Source organism: Danio aesculapii, chromosome 17 (genome assembly GCF_903798145.1).
Source record: "Danio aesculapii chromosome 17, fDanAes4.1, whole genome shotgun sequence".
NCBI classification, from domain to species: domain Eukaryota; kingdom Metazoa; phylum Chordata; class Actinopteri; order Cypriniformes; family Danionidae; genus Danio; species Danio aesculapii.
Genome location: NC_079451.1, coordinates 29,124,413 through 29,148,319, shown reverse-complemented (window position 1 = coordinate 29,148,319; position 23,907 = coordinate 29,124,413). Strand labels below are relative to the sequence as shown.

The window sequence follows — 23,907 nt, the reverse complement described above, 5'->3', positions numbered from 1 at the left end:
CTGAGAGAGTGAGACCGGTGATCTTTGCATGCATGAAATATTGCACATTATCACACGTTTTGCTTGCAACACAACTGAAAATGTGCTAGATATAACAGTTTTTCATTGGGAATTGTAGTATTATAATATTATTATATAAGTTTTCTAACTGGCCAATGACAAGATCTAGTGGGTCTCTTGTCATCTTTAATGATTTAAGGAGGCGTGGCTTTGGACAGCAGGGAAGGGACTGCGTTTCAAAAATATTAGCTAACCGGTTGGCATTTAGGCAGATCACCTACTGCAGCTTTAAGATGTGACATTGTAGCCTACAGCATGACAACAGATGTTAGTAGTTTAGTGATTTGCTGCAGATTACATCTATGTGTTTGGAATTTCATAAATGACCTTAACTTGAGTGTTGTATATAAACAAATGCCAAAGCAAATGTAAAAATGAGCATAAACAACCTCCAATATCAATAAAATCCTCTTCTATTTACCGTTTCCCCGCACAACAAGACACAGCTTGAAGTTCTTAAACCCAATTTTCCTTTGTGAATGGATCTCAGACGACCGTTTAAGAGAGTTCCGACACTTCTGTTTTAATAAAAACACATCATATAGCATTTATTAAACATGGACACTGACTCCAATGACATGCACACCAATTTTTGTCCTTTAAATGTTGAGTGTTAACATTATTGCAAACACTGGTTCCCTGCGCTTTCATGTATTATATTTTTTATTATCTTAGGATAAAAAAAGGAAAAAATAAAAGAAAACAAAAACATCGACAATTACATGGGATGTCGTGTTTTTCTGCATAATTTATCGTTATACACAGTGGGGGAGGGGGGAGGTGAGGGTGGAGTGGGAACGGGTCGTGACAGGACGAGAAGTGAGGTTTTAGAGGGAGGGGGAAAAGGAACGTTTGCACGCCACAGCATTTGCACGAAATCCTCAGGACTCTGTACAGCAGCGGAGAGCGCGCAGGAAGGGGCGAAAGGTAAGGTCTTGCGCCTGCGGACAGCACGAAAAGCATTCACAGTAAGGAGGGGAAGAGCGAGGGAGAGGCGGAGAGGGTGATTGCAGCACTGGCCCGGATGAAGACAGGGAGAAGGAGAGATGTGTGGTCTGCTCTTCCTCTCCTCCACTCCCCTCCCCTCTCCTGATTGCCTAGATTTTAATCGTCTTTGACACAAAAAAGGGATTTTTTTTATATATACACAGAATAGCTACAGGACCCTCCCGCCGACCTCAGGCATTGATGTCGTTCTCCACGCGCAAAATTCATCAATTAAAATGAAGTAAAACAATATATTGGTCAAGATTTCTTCTTCTGCGATTGATGGCGTTCGACAGGACTGTCCTCGAGCTGCGGGAGGAAGGGTCCTTTTCTCTTCAGTTTATTTTCAAGTTTTCTCCTTTTTTTTATTTCACTGGTGTTGGTTGGTTTGTCTTGTCTTTTTTTTAGTTTGTTTTTTTGTCCGGCGTGTATTTGTGTTGTTTGTGTGTATGTGTGTGTGTAGATGCCAAAATAAGTTCAGACTTTTGTAATCTGTGCGTGCTGTTCCTCGTCAAAAGGTTCATTTTCCGGGTCAGAATCAGTGGTGTCGGAGTAGCGGTAGTGATCGGGTTCATTATCACTCACGTCCGGAGTGACAGAAGTTGAAGTGCTTGCTTCTGAGTTTGAGGGCTCCTCCACAGTCTTGGAGAAATACAGCTTGACCTGAGAGACAGAACACAGGAGGATACATAAGAATGAGTGGTTTACTCCAGTGTTTCTCAACCCTGTTCCTGGAGGACCACAAACACTGCATGTTTTGGATGTCTCCTTTGTCTGCCACACCCATTATAGGTCTTTTATTCTCTGCTAATGAGCAGATGATCTCAATCAGGTGTGTTTGGATTAGGAGACATGAAAAATGTGCAGAGCTGGTGGTCCTTCAGGAGCGTGGTTGAGAAACACTGCTTCACGCTACAAACACAAAGTAGGACATGAATCAGAAGTGAAGTTTCTGAAAAGAAGTCTTGTACACAAAGGCTGCACTTACCTGAACAAATATACAGAAAAACAATGCTGATTTGATGCGTATAACATTTCTGATTGTTAAGAATGCTAAAAGTAGTTGTGCTGAACATTATCTAAAGATTAAAAACATTTATGAAAGTCGGTTAACATTCATTTAATAGAAATAACATCAAAATGTCTTATAAACAGCACAGTGACAGACATGAAGGAAGCAGATCTCACGTATTTGTGAGAAATACAACAGTAAGAACTTTAATAATGATTATTTAAAGTATTTGTGGAGTTAATTTGAGCCTTTCTGCAATGATGAGTCACACAATGTCATCACAAAGTTCACGCGCATTTGACTTTGCACTGTTTTTGCATGGCAAATGTGACAGGATACATATTAATATCCACTGCTGTATGGATATCTGTTATGTTAATGTACAAAATAAACCTGATTGAACATCCTCAAACCTTCAAATCTTCTTTTCTAATTGTACGGACAAGTGGCTGTGGTGATAAAGACGATAAAAATCGCTGTAATTCATTACATACACGCACTGTGTTAAAAACGTTTTAAACTTGGATGATGATTGATGATCACAGCGAGCTCAACAGATCATGTTAATACGCGGCTGTCAATCAATTTGGTGGGCGGGGAAAACCGCACTCCTACATCAAGTTACAGTAGGCCTCAAAATGGGAGGGAATTGGATCCTATTTTAATGCCATGAAAAAAAATAAAAAAATAAAAAGAGACTTATTGTCTTTACATCACTCCGATATGACAGTGGATACACTATACCTACACCCAATTCTGTCCAAACAGCTTACAAAAGATGAGTTTCATCATAGGTGCTCTTTAAAAAGAGACTCACCAATTCCCAGCTGATAAATATGGCCGATTAAACAGCCAAGAGTAAAATCTGCAGATATTGTTCTGCAGTTCTGCCTTTTATATTTACTTTTACATTAGTTAAAAAAAATTATAAAAAAAAAACGAATAAAAACTGTTTTCTCCAAATCAACATACTATTTCCGAGTGACTGGACAAACAGCAACACAAAAATCCAATTATACATTTACCTCACAAAATTTAACTTTAAGCAACTCATTAGAATTATTACTGATTCATAATAACCTTACTGAATTGGTCGAATGCTTTCCCATGTCAGCTTAAGGATGTGTAATCAGATCAGTTGTGTTAAATGTTTTAGCAGAAGTTTCACTTGTGAAATTGAAGCATTGCAGAGCTTACAAACTGTGGTTTTGTCGTCAATGTCACTAAATTCAAAGCAACACCATACAACAGACATTTTGTTTACACAGCACAAATTTATTGCTTTATCACATCCTCTTTTAAAGATTTATTTTTTGGATATTTTGCCTTTATTAGATAGGACAGTATTTAGGACAGGAAGCGAAGTTGGAGAGAGAAAGGGGGATAGGGTAGGGAAATGTCCTCGAGCCGGGATTCGAACTCGTGACGCCCTGACGTGCTACTGCACCATATGTCGACGCGCTAACCACTAGGCTATTGCGCCCACATCACATCCTCTTTTGACTGACAGAATGCAAATCACCCTGATCATTAGCTGTTTTTAAAACAAATCACTTAAAGGCAGATTTTATTTATTTTTTTTGTTGTTTAGCCAAAGATTAAATCAGTGCATTAAACTCTTCAAGTAGTAGTTCACCCAATAATCAAAATTCTGTTATTAATTACTCTCCCTCATGTTGTTCCAAACCTGAGAACAATGTTCATCTTCAAACACATTAAGATATTTTAGATGAAGTTAGAGAGCTCCCTTATCCTCCATAAACAGCAAAGTTCTCAACTCATTCAGAGAAATACCTAATAATATCCTCAAAACAGACCATATACCTTTAATGGTTCAAAACGAGAAACCTTATGCGAGCACATAAAACAAAATGACTTTTTCAACAGTTTCATCTCCTCAGTGTCAGTACAGGGTGCATGTTTATGAGCACTTTGTCCTGATGTATACCCTGGATGGCTAGGCAGAAGTTCCTGTTTGAAATAAAGCACAGGCACATTCGAATTATACATCAGCATCGCAATCAAGCGCGACAAGAACACGCGCCCTATACTGACACTGAGGAGAAGAAACCATTGAACGAAGTAGTTATTTTTGTTTTGTGTGTGTGAATAGCTTGATATAAGTGTTATTGACCACAATATCAGGAAACATTCAGGAGGTTTTCTTCTCATTTTAGCCCTTAAAATTGGAGGCAGGTTTGGAAAAACTTCAGCAGGAGCACCAACTTCTTTTTTATGTTTATTCTGCCCTCTTTATTAAGCTGAGTTCAGACTACATGATTTAAATTTTTTGGTTACGACCAAAAAAAATGTATACGAGTTTGTAGATAAAATCGTGACGTGTCATGGATATAACACATTGACACTGAGAAGAAACAATTTAATAAAGTAGCTATTTTTGTTCGGCATGTGATAATTGCTTGATAATATTTCGATTGAACCACTCAAGACTCTTTTGAGGGCGTTTTTGGTGTTTCTCTGGCCTTTGTATGAAACCTTGCTATCTATGGAGTATGTGGGAGCTTTCTGATTTTACCAAAAATATCTGAATTTGTGTTATAAAGGAAGGAATGAAAGACTCGGGCGATTGAACAAAATGACAGTGAACAATTACAAGTAGAAATCATTTTCTTTCCAATAAATATGCCAATTCCAAATGGCAGACACCCAAAAGTCTCTTAAAGGGGTGGTCCAGAATGTAAAAGCTGCCTATAGAGTGTGTGTGGGTGGGTTTGTGTGTGTGTGTGTGTGTGTGTTTTTACAGCAGTTTGACTGATAAATATAAATTTGTAGCTAAATCATTAGCGGTGCCAAAAGCATTTCCCATTGTTTACCTCTTTGCTACAACATACCGTTAAAGCTAGACACTGTACATGTCATGATCAATTTTAACAAATAAAAACTCACAGGCTACAGCTTCTGCTTGTTGGTGCTGCTCCTTCTTTGAGGAGATTTTAACCGAATCCAGCACTGAACTGGGAGAGATCCTGGAAGCTGTGTTTTGTCAAATCATGCTTGCTATATATTTTATAATTCTCTGGAACATAATTAATATTGAACTGTAAGCACTTCTGTCTTTGTGTCGTGTCCTTTGGAAGCCCAAATAGAGAAGCAGAAGAAGCTCTGTGGAAATAGCAGCGTTTGGATGCCATTTCAGCTTTCTCTGCCGTAACAATACAGCGCCTCTGGCCACGCCCCATCGCTGCGTAGTGTGTGCGCGGTAAAAGTACGTTTCACAGGCCCGGAAGTATTTATTTGCAGTCTCCAAAATTCGTTCATTGTAGGCTTTGCTAAGCTAACTCTGTAAAGACCAAGGTCTCCCTTTGCATTGAACTTTGAGCGTCTTACATTCAGAGATGCTGTTTATGTTCACACAGCTACATTACACATCAACTAAAGTTTAAAATATGATATCGTAGTGGACCACCCCTTTAACAAATGATAAAATACTGAGATGGAGTAATAGCTGACCTGCCATCAACACCCTAAACCCAAGTGGATAAGTAAAAACATGACTGTAAGGGTATATTTTGTTTTAAATTAAAGATATAAAACTGCAAGATGTATTCAAAAAGATATTAAATCATATTTTGACAAGTGCTGATTTAAAAGGCTACGTTACTAAAGTTTTATATTGCTACAATATTCAAGCAATCTTATCTCCAGTCTCCAAATCAAGTTGCATTTTGCTGAAAGGAGAAAGAGTTATTAACTTTACTCATATAGAGAATATTAAAAGAAAATAATACTGCGGAAACACAGTCCTGTTGTAATGCTTTCCCTTTTACAAATTAAGTTAAATCCCTCAGAATGTATTTTGCAGGAATGTCTTTATGAGTTTCAATGCGCAACTGGCATTATTTTAATATATTCCAGCTGCAATGCTGTCATCACATTATTTGATCCTGATAACCACCAAGTATGAATGCAAATGTCAAAAAGTCAACTTTTGCTCTCATAACGTATAAAACCCCTTTTTTTCTTTCAATCTAAGAGTTAAAAGTGCCCTCACCTTAAAGTTGGGTGAGAAATATCGGTTAGCTTTGTCCTTGTTGGCCTTATCCAAGTCGTTCTTTGTTAAGGTCAAAATCAAGTAGTCTTTTTCCCCATCCGCTCGCTCTCCTCCTCTCTCTCTGTCGAGTGCAGCCGCTGCGACGGCTCTCTCCTTCTCCCTGTCCCGTTCCGCCGGTGAGCTCTGGCTCTGACACGACAGGCTGTCCACATCGTTCACCACCGACCCGTTCTCCACTTTGTCCCCTGCTTCCTCAGGCCCCGGGATGAAGAACGTGTTTATCCAAAAATGAAACATTTTATCCTGCGCACAAGCAAAGGTTTACATTTTGGCATTTCAGATGGCCATAAATACAAGCGTTTACAAACACAAATACACATTCCAACAACGGCACATATAAACACATTAATGTAAAGCACAAAAACAAACACTGACAGATGCGCTACGCTGGGAAGAAAAAAATATATATATATATATATTCATTTAAACTATATTAAGGGTAATTATTGTAGAGTTTACAGACCATAATTTTAACCCAGATTTTCACTCAGAGCCAAGAAATGCCCCAAAATGGATCTTTGGTTCTTATTGCTAATTATCAAAGACGCGATGAGAGAACAAAAAAATTCATTTAATATCGCTGACGCCTGTTAAATATTTGGTGTGCTAAATATCTATACCTGTTGGCCATTCAAAATGCTGTGTAAAAAAATGTTCTGACTTTGAAAAGACAGTGGTGGTAAGTAGGACCAGACAGAATCTGTCAGACAGAATTGCTATTTCTGCGGAGAATTTTGTAAAATCTGTGGATTTATGCGGAATAATTTTGGGAGTATCATAACTAAAAACATAACATTTGAAATAAAAATAATACCTTTGAACTTTATTTAATATTTACAATGCAAATCAAATTAGATCCACTTATTTGGTAAACAAAGCAAGTCTCTCATATAATATCTACTAAGAAAACAGAAAATATTACTTATGAAAATATTACTAAAGCTTATGAACATTAGTCAATAATATTACTGAAATTAATTAAAAAAACTGAATAAATATAAATTTACACACATTTACACAAGTAAATAAGTAGCCTCAATAGTGTGATAAGCTACATGATAAGCTACGTCCAATGACAAAGCAAGATAAAAGACAGTGCGGAGGAGATATTGACCACAATATCAGGAAACATTCAGGAGGTTCCTCTTCTTTTTGGACCCAAAAAAATAAAGGCAGGCTTGGAAAAACTTTAGCAGGAGCACCAATGTCTTTTTGATGCTTAGCCAGACTACATGATTTTACTTTTGGTTACGACCAAAAAATGATGCGATTTTGTGTAAATAAAAGATACTAGATTATACATTGCTTCATGTAACGCGTCTCTAGATGCTAGATTTTCTTTGATAATGTTGTGAAGGGTCACAGAAATGGTATTGTTTGTCGTGCACTATGACACAATACACAAAAAGACACTATTGAAACTTGCATGTTGACAAAAATATTTGTCCTTTAAGCATCCCCACTTACATTAAGTAAAATGTGCAGAAATTGTGAACGGGGCTTTTGTTTGTGAGCGAAAAGTTATTGTTGATTCTTCTTATATTAAGCTCATGCTGTATGTAAGGTCCTGTTTGCAATTTATTGCAAAATGTTAACACAGGAGCAGTTGAACATGACATTGGATTAGGTATGGGACAAGAACTGTTTTCAAGGTATACCGTGGTTTGGAAAAGTCAAGGTTTTAAAACGACCAAAATATTCTGCTATACTGTTCCTACGGTGTGTGTAAGATTTTTTATTTTATTTTATTTCTAGGACAACAGCATCTCCAGCAGAAAGGATATCCAAAGATGGCGTTTTAAATTGCAAAGAAATCTGTGTTTTTGAAATAAATAAACACAGCAGAAGTCATTGATTCATTTGAACTATTTAGCCTGACGTGTTTACTGCTCCAAAATATTTTAAATGTTTCTCAAAATAAAATTGTGTTTAAAGAGGAAAAACGTTTTAGTTCTTTTACCCAGACATTTAAAAATAACATATTTTAGAGCAGTAATCACAATACCGCGAAACAGTGATATTTTTATTCAAGGTTATCATACTATCAGAACCTTATACCGGCTTATACCGAATATTGAAAATCATGCAGTGTGAATGAGTCTTAGAATAAAAGACTTTTCTGATTATTAGCCATGTTGAAAACGGTTATGCTGATTTTTCAGTATTCAGGTTTCTCTAATGATATAGAAAGTTTAAAGAAAAATATCTTAAATAGAGATGAATCGTATTAAAATCTAGCAAATACTAGTGGTTCAGCACTACTTTTTTTTGTTAAAGGGTCACGAAACACCACAACACATTTTTTGAGCTGTTGACAGTCGTATATGTGCCCCACACTGCTAAAAACACTTTTAGGTCACATATTTCACTACAAAGTGAAAATTGGTTGTTTTTGCGTTATTTCGAGCAAATTCGTACTTCCGGTTTGAAACGAATTTTTGAAGCTGCGTCACGGCCATGAGATCTTAGCGTGTATTCAAGCGTTTAGACTGGACGTCTGTACCTGGGAGTACCTTATTACGTCTCCGAGTGTGCTGCATTAATGCATGAGAAAGACTTGGTTCAAACCAATCAGTACGCTCTATTGTGAAACTTCACAAATATGCATGATAGCTTTTTTTTTTTGTTTTTACCTGTTACAGTGTTCAGACGGCAGAGAGACGACACGTTGTGTTGCCGAAACAAGTAGGCAGTGTCGCTTTTATAATATGACGCTCATCAACACTAGTCGTGAAACTATGCGCAAGGAACATTTTTTTTACCTGAGAGCTTTTCTCATCTGGAAATGGTGAGATCACGGTTTTGCTGCTCGTCTTCTCTTGCGGCTCTAGTTGCTGTTGATTATCCAGTCTCTACAGATTTGGTAAGTGAGCGACCAGTGGTCTTTGTTTATTCAGATGGCATTCGTATCGAACTAACTATTACACCAAGTCTAAACATGTTAGCACAACAATCAAACTATTTCCGGCATGTAGGATTTTCACCGCTTTTTGTAATAACACAGCAATAACACACATGGCTTTCTGAAGCTACCTGCCGAGTGCATCTAAGTTTTCGGGAAATGCGGAGGTTTTTTTTCACTCATTTGCCATGCGGTAACAAACATTGCATGAAAAATACACACTTAGAGCAGTTCCTTGAATCAAATATCTCGTTTGTCACGAGGGGCATGAATGAAACTCCTGAATGAAAGTGCCAAACTGCAGTTAAACTCCACCATTTAATAATTTGGCAAATAATTCGATTACTGATGTCCATGTAAACACAGTCACTGTCTTTCTCCCCTGTGTGTGTGTGTGTGTGTGTTTTGCCTCTGTGAAAATCAGCGTGTGCCCAAACCGACACTCCCATTTTTATGCAAATTTTTACAGACCATTCCTCTTTTGCTTCTCCGACACTCCACCCTAAACAGAGCTGGACACACCCATTTTCCTGACTTTTTCCAAAGTAGAGGTGTGAAAAAACCCTGCTGAAACAAGGGGTTTCATGGCCCTTTAAGCATTATTTTTATGTTAATAATTTGTTTAAAACGTATTCATTTAAATAGCAACATTATAATGGCTGAATTAGAAACAGAAATGTATTCCTCAAAGTAATTCTTAACTTAAATAACTTAATCAGATTGAATTAAGATTTCTTAGCTTTTTTTAACATTACCAATTCATAATTCACTGAACTTGTTGAAAACCTTTCAGATGTGTAATCAGATTAGCTGTGTTCAATGTTTAAGCAGAAGCTCCACTTGTGAAATTTTAACAGAGCAGATCTTACAAACTGTGGTTTTGTCATCATTGCCATTGAATTTTAAACAACTGCATAAATGAATCCTTTTCTATTTATAAATTTCATGTGTTCTATATGCCATCTTTTGACTGATGACAGGACAGAACTGCCCTATGTCCACTTTTCCTTTGTTGAAAATGTGTTTTTTGGCCAATCTCATAAATTAAATGAGGAATAAAAAAAATAATTCAGATAGAAGACCTATCAAGAACACAAGAAGCAGAAGATTATGTGAAACAATAGGAAACCCACAAACCGCCAAATAACAACACATCTCTGCAGTCATGGAAACAAAGTCAAGATCCCGCGATAAGCTGTACCAGTGGTTTATGCAGGAGGTCAACATGAGTTAAACATACCTTCTTCATCATCTTGCTCTGCTTGTGGAAAAACTCCACCTTGATGTCCCCACAAACCGGAAGCGGCTGAGGAAACTCGAAGATCATGTGCTTCTCTTCCCTTCGTGTGTGGGCTGGATTTGACGTGTGGATCTTTACCTTCAACTGATACACTACAAACTGAGGGTCTGTTTGACAAAACAGAGATGGGAGAGTGAGAAGGAGAGAAAAAGACAACAGATTGTGGGTGCAAAAACAGTAAATGCAAGCGAAAGCATTGTAGAAGTACAAATAAAGTAAGGTGTTAATTCTCAAGAAGCCCACAATGAGTGAAATAAGTACAACCGCATCACTCTGACATCATCAGTCAAGACATGTCAGTGATTAGAAGCAGAGTTTGATGCAAAAGGAGAGAAGATGCTTTGAAGAACAAGCACACATAACCTCCCCACAAAAGCAGCCGCCCAACGCCTGCATGCACCCAGCACAGTCAGCTTCAACACGGATAGGCTCTTCTCTTCATAACGTACACTAGGTATGCAGTATTATAGTGTGCTTTCAGCTCAAAGCCGGTGTACTATTTTAACACTGCCATTCAAATGCTTGTGATGATTAAAGAAATTAACAGATATTCAAGCTAGGAAGCATTCAGTTATTTAAAAGTTATTTTTTTGTTAAACAAAGTATTTATTAATCAAATAAATAAATAATGGTCTCCCTAAAAGAATTATCAGCATATTACAAAGTAGGGCTGCGCGATATTAGAAAAATCTGATGCTGTGATATTTTATTTTTCTGCGCAAAATATTGCGATATGAATACAGTTTCACACGATGGTTTGAATAGCTCTATTTAAAGATTTTCTGGGGAGTCGAACAGTATTCGCACACTGAATGTTTTGTCTTGTTTCTAGTCTAAATATCAAAAAAATCTTAGACCAAGTACAAATATTGTTTAGTTTCACCGTCAGAAGAAATAAGTGAAAAATAAGAGTTTTTGTGCTTGTTTTAAGGAATTATCTGCCAACGGGCTGTGTGAAATAATCTTGTTTTTGCTTTTAAAATGTAGATATTTAAAATAGAAATAAGACAGAAATTCTATTTTTTTTATCATAAATGCCATATAAATACAGTGATTAAATACAATTCCGTAGCTCCTGGTCAACTACAATTCAGACTGGACATTGCATATCATTGTGATGTGACTATTGTGGAAGCACACAGTGTGAGATCGATGCTGAGACGATATATTGTGCAGCCCTATTACAAAGACTATTTCTAGTGACATTTTTTTTGTACATTACCTACAGTTAAAGTGAGTAACACTTTAGTGGGTGTCTTCTGTAAATTGTGCTATGATCAGTAGTTACAGATACTTGAATGTGCAGCATATTTTTAGACTTTTTTTAGACATAAATGTCTGATAAAATGAAGGTTACTTGCAAACAAACCAACATGTTTACTAATATTCTGTAACTTTTATTTTCCATTAAAATAAAAAGTCATAGAGGATTTGTTTGAAAGAACATAAGAGTGAGTAAATGATGATCAATTAAAATTTGGGGTGAACTACCTCTTTTTAATAATGTATAAGTTAAACATGCTTTCATAACCAAAAGATAACTTCTTAGAAGTATAATATTTATAATGGTTACGTATTTTAATAATCAGTACTGTGATATAAAATTGCTTCTACTTTAATATGAAATTTAGGTCACACTGCCCACCGTACTGTTTTTTTTTTTCAAATATTGTAGTTGATGTTATGATATATGTCTGAGAGAAACTAGAGCAACAGTGAACGCTGTACTGAACTGTACTGAATGCAGTACAGGGCCGGGCCTGTCTGAACATTTTAAGACGTTTTCTTTAACAGTAGTAGTAAAGTAATGCCATTTTACCCCAGTGCCAGCTGCCTTTCTTGAAGCCCTGGGGATTCACTTCACTCCTGTTTTTAACAGTACTGTCCCCTTAGAGAAAGAGAAGGAAGTTAAACACCACCACCACCACCACAATCAGCCTGGCCAAGAGCTTGGCTGCTCCACATTGGCCTTGACAAGACACACACACACACACACACACACAGGTCTGAAAGTCTGAATCATGGGAGTTCTGAGACTGACTCTGCACTTCCCAAAAATGGCATGTAGGGTGCAGTTTGGGTTGGCGTGGCAAACGTGAACAAAACACTGACTAGCACACTATGTACGAATGGAGGGAGGGAAGAATGGCGGGCACGAACTGTGATGTCATTAATCAGCAGACTGTGATGGGCTGCAGGAGCCGATATATAGGAACCGAGGGGGAACTTTTAAAGAAAAGAAAAAAGGAACAGAGAAAGACAGCGTACCCATGAGTGTTAGAATGTTAGGGACAGAGGCGAAGATTGTGCTACAGGGTTAAAATGACAACACACAACGGCAGCTCACTTGTGAGTGCGACCACAACCCCACATGACCGCATAGGCATGTCAGTTACATCAAATAACACGTTCTCTGCTTGTTCTGCAGGCTTTTATGTCTATGCCACAAACACGCATGCTTTTAAAACCACAACAACATTCAGAAAAGCTGAAATGCAGCACGCTGTTGTGTTTTTGGAGAAGTTAAAAGGAGAGTAAGACTTACTGCAGGTGCCCCCACTGAACATGGGCAGAGTCTGGAACACCATTTTATGGAAGAGGAGGGCAACAGGTTTATAGTCCAGCTTGTTCTTCAGCAGGTAGCTGTAGTAATACACATACCTGCGCTGGCTGGGAATGGTCACCCCCTGAAATAAAGAAGAATGGCTGATAAGCAAGACTAGTATGATTTGATAGACTTGGTAGCATTGCAAAATGGCAAACATCATAAAAAATGTGCCATGATTTAGGCAGTAACACGCATTTCTTTGTGGCTTAGTACAAGTAAATTAACACAAGTACTTTTAGACAAGTAAAAGTTATCCCATAACCCCCCAGCCCCAAGCTCTTAAAGGACAGTTTGCACTATAAATCTTCCAAAATAATAATTTTTGGGGGGGGAAAGTCTGATCTGATGAACATTTTTCTATTTTTTATAACCGAATACTGTAGAAAAAATATTATAAATGTCACTTTTTGTCCAATATCTCACAGCAATACTAGTTCAATCATGTGTAATCCATTAAAACATGGAAGTGCAATCGAGCCGTGATAACTCATCATCAATGCAGCAATTTCCAGTTTGAAAATAGAATGAAGAACTAAAAATCATACCTTTTTATCCCTGGTTCTGACTTCCCCATAAAAGTCCAGTGCCTCTTGTGCCTCTGCGAATTTCTTGCGATGCAGCAGATAGGCACATATCATGACTCCCGTGCGACCTTTGCCTGCCTTGCAGTGGATGGCAGCCACATGGTTCTCATCCTCTGACAGCCACTGGTCGAGATCCTCGCAGAAGGGCTTTATTAATTCCAATTGTGGAGGGTTATGGTCCTCAAATGGATACTGTGCCACTGAATACACAAACAGATTTAAAATTCAGTACCTTTACAGTTATTCAGAAGAGGACAGAACATTAAAGACTGAAGAAATGCAAATCTGTGTGAAACGCGTGGCAAATGTTCATGTGAATTAGGGTTGCACAATATATCGTTTCAGCATTGATATTGCAATGTGTGTACTCAACAGACACACCGCAAAGATATGCAATGTTGAGTCTGAATTATAGTTGCCCAGGAGCTACAGAATTGTACTTAATCACTGTGATTATACAGAATTCATATGATTTATGCACAAAAATGTTTTTCCTTAAATTTTTGTCTTGTTTCTATTTCAAATATCCACATTTCAAAGCAAAAACAAGATTTCACTTACCCCACTGGGGTAATTTTCTTCTGACGGTGAAAACTAAACAATATTTTCCTTTGCTCTAAGAATTTTTAGATTTTTGGACTAGAAATGAACCAAAACAGCATTCTTTGCATTGTGATTCAATTTCTGTACCTGAATACTGTTTGGCTCCCCAGAAAACCATCAAATAGAGCTATTTAAACAGTCTAGTGAAACTGTATTCATTTCACAATATTTATAGCAGAAAAATAAAATAATGGCAATATCAGATTTGTGCAATGTCATGCAGCCCTAATGTGAATCATGCAAAATATTACTCAAAGAAAGCAAAAGTCCTAAATTATTTTACAAATTCCATATGAATAGCATTAAAGCTGTCACCAGTTGTGATCAGCAGTCTGCAAGACTAACATCCCCAGCAGCCAAAGGTGCACAAATATCAATAACTGTCAATAAAGCAACACATTTAAAGAGCTGCAGTAGACACTCAAATCCTTCACAGAACAAGATATTGCACAGTAGATCCTGCAGCTCAATCAGTAGAATAAAGCAATAGCATTGGTTCAAACTTTGGAAAATGTGCAGCTTTAAAAAATGTACATTAATTTTGAAAAAAGTATATCCCAAATATATGCATAAATATAAATATGTAATTACTTTAAAGCATCTTTCTTCTGGTAAACAAAATAAAATATTTTGAAGAAAGATGGAAAACCACCAGGTAATGACGACTAAAGTATTTGTTTTTCCTACTATGAAAGTCAATGGTCACACATTTCCAGCTTTCTTCAAATTATTATCCTTTGTGTTCAACACAAGAAACAAATTTAAAAGGTTTGGAACCACTTGAGGGTAAGTAAGTTTTAATTTCTGGGTGAATTATCCCTTTAATATGCATTTTGAAGTATTGTATGAGAAATTAGTGGTGGAAGTATCACATTTGTTATAAAATCCTCCACATTCTCAAAAAAAAAGAAGCTAGCTTGTAGTGGTTTTGGACTTGTGCAAAAAAGGGTGCAAATATTGGGGGATGGAAACGCATCTGCTGAATAAACAGTGATTTAGCGAACATTAAACCTACGTAACACCATTAAGCTTTCCTTGTTTACTGTTGGTTGCTAGGTAACCAATACTACAGCCAACCACTCTACCAACTTGATTAAAATGCACCTAATTTGCACTTGTTTGTTTTTTTCACACTTTGTAAAGATTGACATCATGATAGGATGAAAACCCACTGACCCTGACTCCACAAAACAGCAGGCTATGATTTCCCCCAAACACATTTTTTACTATGGATGACATTCTAACTATGTTTGACAACGCGCAAAATTAAACAAAGAGACCATTTAAAGTAGTTGTTTTAACACTAGTTTCAGAACTAGATACTATTAAATTGAAGTAGGGTTGAACTCACCTCTACAGTTGAATTTAGATGCATCGTAGTGTCGTTCAGCACACCTGAAAAGAAAAATCACAAGAGGTAAACTCCGAACAACCAATTTTAGTTTTGGTATGTCATTATTCAAATATCATTAAATACTTACAGATTATAAATTTTATAATGATTCTTATGCTTGGAATCTAAAAACCTGAAAGACAAAAGATGAAAATGCATAATTTGTCAAATTTACAGTAAGACAAAAGATAAACAAAATAATTCAGTTTTATCACGTTGACTTACCGGACAACGTCATCAATGTTGTTACGGTAAACACCTTCCAATCGTTCGGCTGGAAAGCCCATGGCAATGATGTTTGGGTATATGTCTGACGTGTGTTAAGGAAAAAGATAATATATGTGCACTGTACACCAGTTAAACATCAAGTAAAATAAATAACAATAAAATTAAATCTACAGGGTGTTACTACATACATTCAACAATCTAAACGATAAACTAGCACTGCATCATATTAAAACATTATCATCGTAACAATAGTAGTAAATTAACTATATGTCTCACAGAACGGTGCAATAAAAGTATTTTATGTACCAAATATTTGTGTGCTTCAAGCATGGGTTGTTTACCCAAATTTGAGTAATCAACCGGGACCTTCCTATCTTTGCACCTGCCACCCCAGTAGGTTTTATAACTGTGCGTTCACACTGAAGGCGGTGAGAGCGTCACAGGTCGCTCTGGCCGCCCTGGAGACAACGCTGTCTGCCTTCAGCTTCGGCGGCGAGAGCGTCAAAATTCGCTACATTGATCTCGTATTTAAAGGAGTTGTTGCAGCATATCATTTCAGCTTTCTAGCGTGAAAATGTTGCACACTTTTTAGCAATTTTATTTAATAATGAAAGATCAAGTTGCATGTAATGTGGCTTTGCTCCACTTGATTATACAATATGTCCATTTGTCTGAAATATCCTGAAGCAGCAATACTGTTTTGTACCGTCGCATGAGATTCCTGCTTTTTTAGAGAAAAATATAAACAACATTGATGCACATCAGTAACTCGCCGAATAATTGGAAATCCAGTGACCGCAATGATCAAATCCTTGGGAACAACTGTGGTCGGAACTAAAGTTCACAGGTCTGTGCTCTCTGGACTCCTCTCAAGCGGTGGACTTTTTCATTCCGATTGCTTGCCGTCGAACTGCGCCATAGCTCATTGCCATAAAGTTAACTTGATTTCAACTCTCCTCGACACCCACACCGGTGAAGGCGTACCACGCTGCCGGCTCTCATTCAAAATGAATGATTTTTGGCTACTTTGACGCCCTCACCGCTTTTGGCGTCAACGTACGGTAATGCTGCTGGCTAGACCAGGCCCAAAGGTAAAGCTATAGTGCCTCAGAGCAAAGCTGAAAATAAATACTAACTGTGAGAGTAGAGACAAGCAAGAAAAATAACAACAGCGAATAAAAATGAGAATATCAGCTGAGGTATTCAGTCATTCATTGTGTTTTAAAGTCGATGAAATAGATGTGATCAGAAAAATACCTAAGCTATACATTGTTTATTTTTTGCATTCAATCATTTAAAAAATAAGTAACATTTCTCTAGGGAAATGTTATATTGCAAGAAATATCTTCATCACAAAAGCCCAACAATATGAACATGCATTACCCTTATCATGCAGGCATTTGAGGAAAACACTAGATTTTTGGACAGAGATTCTACTGTTTTCAGTCAGATTGCATATCAGATCGCTTATAGAGCTGAAAATTACATAAAAACAAAGACAAAAACTGTTGCAGATGCTCAGCTTTCTGTATAGTGTAAATGTCACACTCTCACCACCATCATTATGCATTGACCTTTTAGCAAAGCGCTAGACCGTAGGCACAGGAGTGTCTGCACTTTAAACCTACAAAACCAGGTCAGACTGCTTTACAATCCTGACCTGCAGCAATGAGATCAAGGGTCATCAAGCAGTCACTGCACTCAAACGCAACTCCAACACTCAATCACGCAGCTTTCTGACACGGCGAGACAATGCTATCTCTCTACTGAACCTCGTTCTTCCCCATGCATTAGTTTCTCACTTTTCTAGCTCGCTGTGCATCTGCAGGCATTTGGACTGTTTGCTCTACTCCCATGATGTGTGCAGACTCTTGGGCTTGTTCACACCTCGACCATAACATGCTGGGCTTTTCGGTTCTGCTCGTTTCCTGTCATGCACAGTCAGAAAAGAAATACAGAAGCTTTTTAATTGGATGAGTCAGGCTTATTTTTAGCCCAATTGCTTTAAAACGGTTAGTGACTCCTACATCATAACTACTGTTAGAAAACCTAAAAGCACTAAATTAGATTGTGTTCACAAATAATTATCCCTGAACAAACACAATAGATCAGAAAAATGACTGAATTTGAATCTATTGGTGCGGATGGGAAAAAAATGTCAGGTTTTTAAAGTTATCACATTTCAAAATAAGAGAGTAGTTTTCTAAGACAAAGTATAATCAAGTCTTTTCACACGGCAGCCATCTTTGAAACGCCTCTCAGGCAGTATGCTCCGGCATTCGGTCTGAATGGGGAAACATTAAATTCTCCAATTCTGCCAAGCTTACGATTACATTACATATTTGAAACCACCCATAAAAGTAAACAACAACTGTCAGAAGTTTAATTTCCAAGCGTTCGAATCAAACAAAATCTCCATATTTTAAGGTTGCCTGAGCTAATGTGCATGTGCACTCGAATGGAACGAGATCACGGCACCAACCTCATTTATGGCTGTTCTACACATTATCATCCGTTGGGTAATCTGATCGCACTGCTCTTCTGAAGTAATCCACAACTTGGTCTTGATGGCGAATCTACTCCAGAAACGACAGCGACTCCTGGTTTACAAGTTTGTGGGGGTTTGAGAAGTGGCTGTCGTGTGATGTGCATTTGACATGAAATACTACACCTCGTGTTCGTTTCATACAGATTACAAAACTGAAAAACTTTTGTTTTAAGTACACTTGGTTCATTTAAAAGTACAGATTTCAAGCTTTATGTGGATATATTTCTTATGTCTGTGAAGCAAGTATTCGCTGAGATTCCAGTGTGTTTGCTGACCACCAAACTGTCGTAAAAGCACACATCTGGTTCGAGCTATGCCCCCGGTGAAACATCAGTCTATAGCGATTGATGATTGGCTCCTATACTAATAGGCAGGGCTTCATTCGCGTATTGACAGTTACACTTTTCCCCATTTAAAACTATACGAGTGACAAATCTTATGTATTCTATCGTCTTTGGTAGAATTTAAGGGACAATTTAAGCCCCTATAAAAACAAAATCAGTAGTTAACTTTCTTCGGTCCAGGGGTCGAAATTAATGGGACTTATGGCACAAAAAAAACTCCAAAACCACAAAAATCAAGAGAAGTGGCCAAAAAAAATGCACAAATCAGAAGTATGCTAAATATATTAAGGAATTAGCTTTTAAAGTGAGATGTGAAAATGAATGAATGCCTTAGAGCTGAGGCATTGCAAATGTTTCTGCACATACTACATTATCGAATTGCAACCATATTAAAAATCAAGCCATTTCTGTTGAGCCCATGAATGTAATCACCAATGACAGAGTTTTAGATAAAGCAGTGATGAAAACACCAAACTTTGCAGGTTCTTCCTCATAGAGCAACATTATGAAGGCTTACATGCAAGAATTGATCTAGGGATGGACTGTGAAGTCAATAATTATTTTAAAGTTATGATTGGTAACCAATCAACTAATGATATAAAAATGATATGCTACTGTCTACATAAATATACTGCTTAAAAAAAATAAAGGGAACACTTGGGAGTTACATTGTGTAGTTTACGTGTTCCCTTTTTTTTAGCAGTATTTATTTTAAATAATATATAGCACCAACGTATTGCACATCTCATCCTAGACAAAAGCAGATAAAATGTGCAAGATTATAGTAAAAATCCCCAGAAGGTTGTGTTTCTGCAATACCACACAATGCAGCCTTGTTCCATCTTTCATAAAACATGCACACGTCAATGTGAATAAAACATACATCCACATCAAGGCATGTTCATCAGGTGCAAGTAGTGTAAAATAAAGTCAGCACGACAAGTCATCTTCGCTGAATTTCTCTCCCTCATCACATGCCAAGCAATACCTCGATGTCAGCCAAGCAACATACAGTCACACAGAAAGAACCAGTGGTTTTAACATGCAAACCATTTCCACCCAAAACTCTCAAACACCCTCCACCCCTTCAAATGTATCGACATGCAAGAATACTGACATGGTGCCTAAACCACACACTCAGTGCAAACAAATCTCAGAACTACAGCAAATGCAAAAGAAAGTGAGGTTGAGACTTATCAAAACACTAACGTCTAAACCAGAAACAGATAATGTAGTAATTTGAGAGACCGAGGCATTAAACTCTGCAGCTGACAGCTTGTGTGACATTTGACCTTTCCCAGCATGCTCAGTACTCCAGTGGTGTAGCTTTGCAGAATCAGAGGTGAGATTTACTGCAGTGGGGGAACAGGCAATGCTGGATAATCATGTCCTCCATTGTTTAGAAAACCTCCAGAAGTTCACCAGAATCACTCGTGGATCTGTTAGACTCCTGCATTTGACAAAAGCATCCCATTTATTGTCAAACACCTGATCTGCCACACTTCCTCAAATCTATGACACTTGAGAGGCAGTATAATTGAGCCACTCGCTAGTGCAAAAACTGCATGAGAACAATCACATCTGCTTAGAGTACCTCACACCTTTCCCACATATTCAGTGCTTGCACAAACCCACCAGACAAGAGGCGATTAACAGAAGAACAAGAGGTCTTAAAGCTGAGAGCAAATGAAAATATATAATTTCTTCAACAGTCATGATGAGTTTACGATCATAAGGGAACTTCCAGTTTTTTGAGGCATGTAAATGCTTGGAAAAATAAAATATTCCTTTCATTTTGTTGTGTAATAATAATAGGTCAAGAGCCAGGGTGATTAACTGGCCATTATTTGAGAGTCAGCTTGGCTTTTTCAGATCCTAAATCATCAGACAGTTTTGTCAACTGGTTTTAAATGACTTCTGTTTTCAAAATTACAAACAATTTGGCACGAAGATAAATTTATGAGCACACCATTGAGAGTTATCAGCCACTAACCAGTGTGATTTCTAGATAAAGGGTTTTCAGTGGCTGATATCGGTCAACCGCTAATATGGGTACAATAAATAAAATGTTTATCTTTCAGACATCAGAATCAGGACTATAATTTATCATCACATTAAAAAGACTTGATGACGAGGCAGGTTCCAAGTGAATGAGTAATTACCTTTTGATAGGATAAAGATGTCAGAAACTTTCTTGGCCATGAAGTAACAGGGCGATCTTGTGTTGACAAATCAGTTAATTCAGATATTTCTAAGAATAGCAATGTTTGAACACACACTGACTGCACTGCATTATCCATTAGCTTCAGTGAATAGACCTCTCATGTCTTTACATGATCAATAGCACTGTCATTAGAGAGTACAAGAAATCAGAGGTGTCAATACACTCTGATTTGTTCAATCTCTTCAGCAAACTACTGACACTGTTGTGCTAAGCACATACAGGAGCTGTCAAAAAGCAAAACACGCCGCGATTACACAAAATGACAGGGCCTCCTTTACTGTATGTGATTCTGCCTGTCTGGAAGGAAGCTGTCTGCCATTACAGCCTTGATGCTGTCAAACCAGATATCTGAACACGGCTATCCCACAAAGTGAGGTTAAACACAGTAATTTACGATTAAGAGAGCAAGAGCGTCATGACTAACGTGAGCGTTAAAGATGTTTTAGCCAAAATAGAAAAAGTCATAAAAATAAGGAAGTCATTTTGTTAAAGCTTCACCTCGCTAAACCGTGACGTTTTAAAGACATAACACACACATACATATAACTAATACAAACAAAAAATATCAAGCAAGGATACAAGTGAGGTCCAAATCAAATCCATCCTCCTGGTACCTCCGCTTATTCCGACTGACTATTTCTTTTAGTTTAGCAGTCATTGCCATGACAGCAGTTCAAAACACTTCAGTTTTATTCCGGTTTATTGTCAGAATGGGGGTAATGTTTGCTCGGGACGGCTCAGTGCCTCGCTCACCCTTGACTGTGTAACGTTATGTGTGGCCCGGTGGGTCTCGCGCAGCGGGCCGGATTAGAGCTTCTCGCAGACGGGCCTCTATCCGCTCCGGCGTAGCAGGCCCGACTCTCCCGGTCCCGATCGCTCAGTCCTCCGAGCTGCTGAAAAGGTCCTCCGATCCCGCGGCCCGGTTAAACCGGAACGCATCCGATATAATAACAATAATAGTAAGGCAGAAGTCTGTGTGTCCGGCGCGCGCGCCGTGATCAGGTCCAGAGAGAGGAGCGAATCCTCTCCATCTCCGCGCGAAGAAGAAAACACACAGGCGAGCCTTTCCCGACTAGCATCGCCCGCTAGCCACCACTGCTAAACCCCCCCTCAAAACCCTCCTAACGAATGATCATCGTCGTCGCTGGATGGCCGAGTTGGTTCCGCGAAAATTACAACTGACAGTCTCCACCTGAACTGCGTGTTAGATGTGCGACGGTAGCCGTTGGAGAAGCGTGAAGATGTGCGGTTTATCGGCGGGACTCATCTCTCCTCAGGGTGCTCCGCAGCTCCGCTCTCAAACTGCCATCATGGCTTCCCACAGAGGAAAAAAGAACGTAGATCCGGCACGTTTACCCAGAAAAAAAGAAGGTATCTTGCGCCACGAACAGAAATAGTGCGCGGACGCGTGCCATTTAGTGATGAAAATGAACCATCCGAACAGTCTCTTTTAAAAATATTAGCAAAGGAAAATTTTAAACTTGTACAGCAGGCAGCGTAGAAGGACAACGAGATGCGTTCCAGAGCGCGGTGTTGAAAAAGCGAAATTCGCGTTGAAGGATATGAGCGGAAGGTTATGCATTTGAGGATGTACGCAGTGCGTCTCGCTGTCAGAGCGGTCACGTGCGCGCACGGTTGTCGGTACATTGTTTCGTTCCGTGCGGAGGGAGCGCTGCTTTCACCCCCATACATCCAATAGAGTGAGTAACCTATATTCTCCTGGATGATTTCTACAGCAAACCCTCGAGGGTCCTTCAGAGTACTCTAGGGGGTCCATAGAGAAGATTTATAAAACATATTTTGCATTCTCATTGCATTTCTAACTATAGAATAGCCTCATTTCTAACTTTAAAACAGTGATTGTAAGCCGTTTTGACTCCAGTGCCCGTGGCAATATTTCTACGCAACCATTAGGTAAATCATTTGAAACATTTAATTTTGTCAGAGGTATGTAGGAAAATAGCATATTCACTTTAAAGACCACGATGGTTTACGATTGTGACTAGAAATCACACCTAGAAGTCTCATCTTAATCAATTTATCACAACTCAAATAATTGTATTTATAATGCTAAACACTCTAATTGTTTATGCTTTGTAAAATGGCTTCTTTTTCAAATTTGGGTTGACTGTGAGGTTATGCGAAGTTTTCTGAATATTTGATGGGTGACCCTTGTTTTATTTTCCTTCCACTGAGGCCTTACAACCAAAACCGCATGACATATCGTCAACAGCATTTAAACAAAAATAACATTACCTCTGTTGTTTCAGGTGTGTGTTGTGTTGCTTCTAATTTAGTTTGTTACATATAATGTACTTTCCTTGAATAGACTGTAAATAAATTCAACAGTTCTGTATAAATCAATTCAGACTAGCAGAGTAATTGAATTTTCTGTTATACAAATATATTTTATATATTTATATGATATAAAACTATACTAAACACATTTTATTAATTTAATTAAAGCTGCAACAATATTATTAAACAAGTTTTAAAATAAAAAAAATAGACTACAACAAATAAATTGAACCTAAGTAATAAAAAATGAAGATAAGGAATGACGTTTAGGCAGGATATTTATCGTAGTTTTAGAATGATGTGATAGGCTAGCAAATGATTAGCAATGAGGATCAGCTGTAGTCAATCATATCATGTGCTCCTCTTGAAATTAGTTTGTGAAACTTCACTTAATTGTACATTAAGCTATATATAGATAAAAAACTGCTATTTTTACCTATTTCCAGACCCCCCATACCCCCCCCCCCACACACACACACACACAACAATTTGAAATTAACCCCTGAAAATGATCTATCATAAAATTAAATGAATATAAAAGACTTTGAGAGTTTTATTGAGTTGAGTTCCTAAGGTCATGTCCACATGTACTCAGGCATTTTTGTAAACAAAAACGTTTTTTTTTTTTTTTTCTAAAATACACAAACCCTGGTGCTTTTGAAAAATTTCAGCCTGACAAGAGTTTATAAATTTGGGTTTTAGTGACCTGATGCTGTGTTTTGTGTAGAAAAAAGCTGCAATTTA

At 37.9% G+C, this 23,907-nt stretch overlaps 1 protein-coding gene across 2 annotated transcripts; it reads right to left on the bottom strand.

The window, feature by feature from the left end:
• Positions 1 to 557: 557 nt before the first annotated feature.
• On the bottom strand, positions 558 to 22,195 carry ptena (phosphatase and tensin homolog A). Of its 2 annotated transcripts, XM_056476643.1 has the most exons (10): positions 21,445 to 22,195; positions 15,747 to 15,831; positions 15,610 to 15,654; positions 15,480 to 15,523; positions 13,487 to 13,725; positions 12,879 to 13,020; positions 12,153 to 12,221; positions 10,274 to 10,440; positions 6,072 to 6,374; positions 558 to 1,710 (listed from the first exon to the last, which is right to left on the bottom strand). In XM_056476643.1, the coding sequence occupies exons 1-10, from the start codon at positions 21,527 to 21,529 to the stop codon at positions 1,525 to 1,527; spliced, it is 1,365 nt and encodes a 454-aa protein (XP_056332618.1). In that variant the 5' UTR covers positions 21,530 to 22,195; the 3' UTR covers positions 558 to 1,524. The 2 variants fall into 2 exon arrangements, with proteins under 2 accessions (XP_056332618.1, XP_056332619.1); XM_056476644.1 differs by lacking the exon at positions 12,153 to 12,221.
• Positions 22,196 to 23,907: the final 1,712 nt, after the last annotated feature.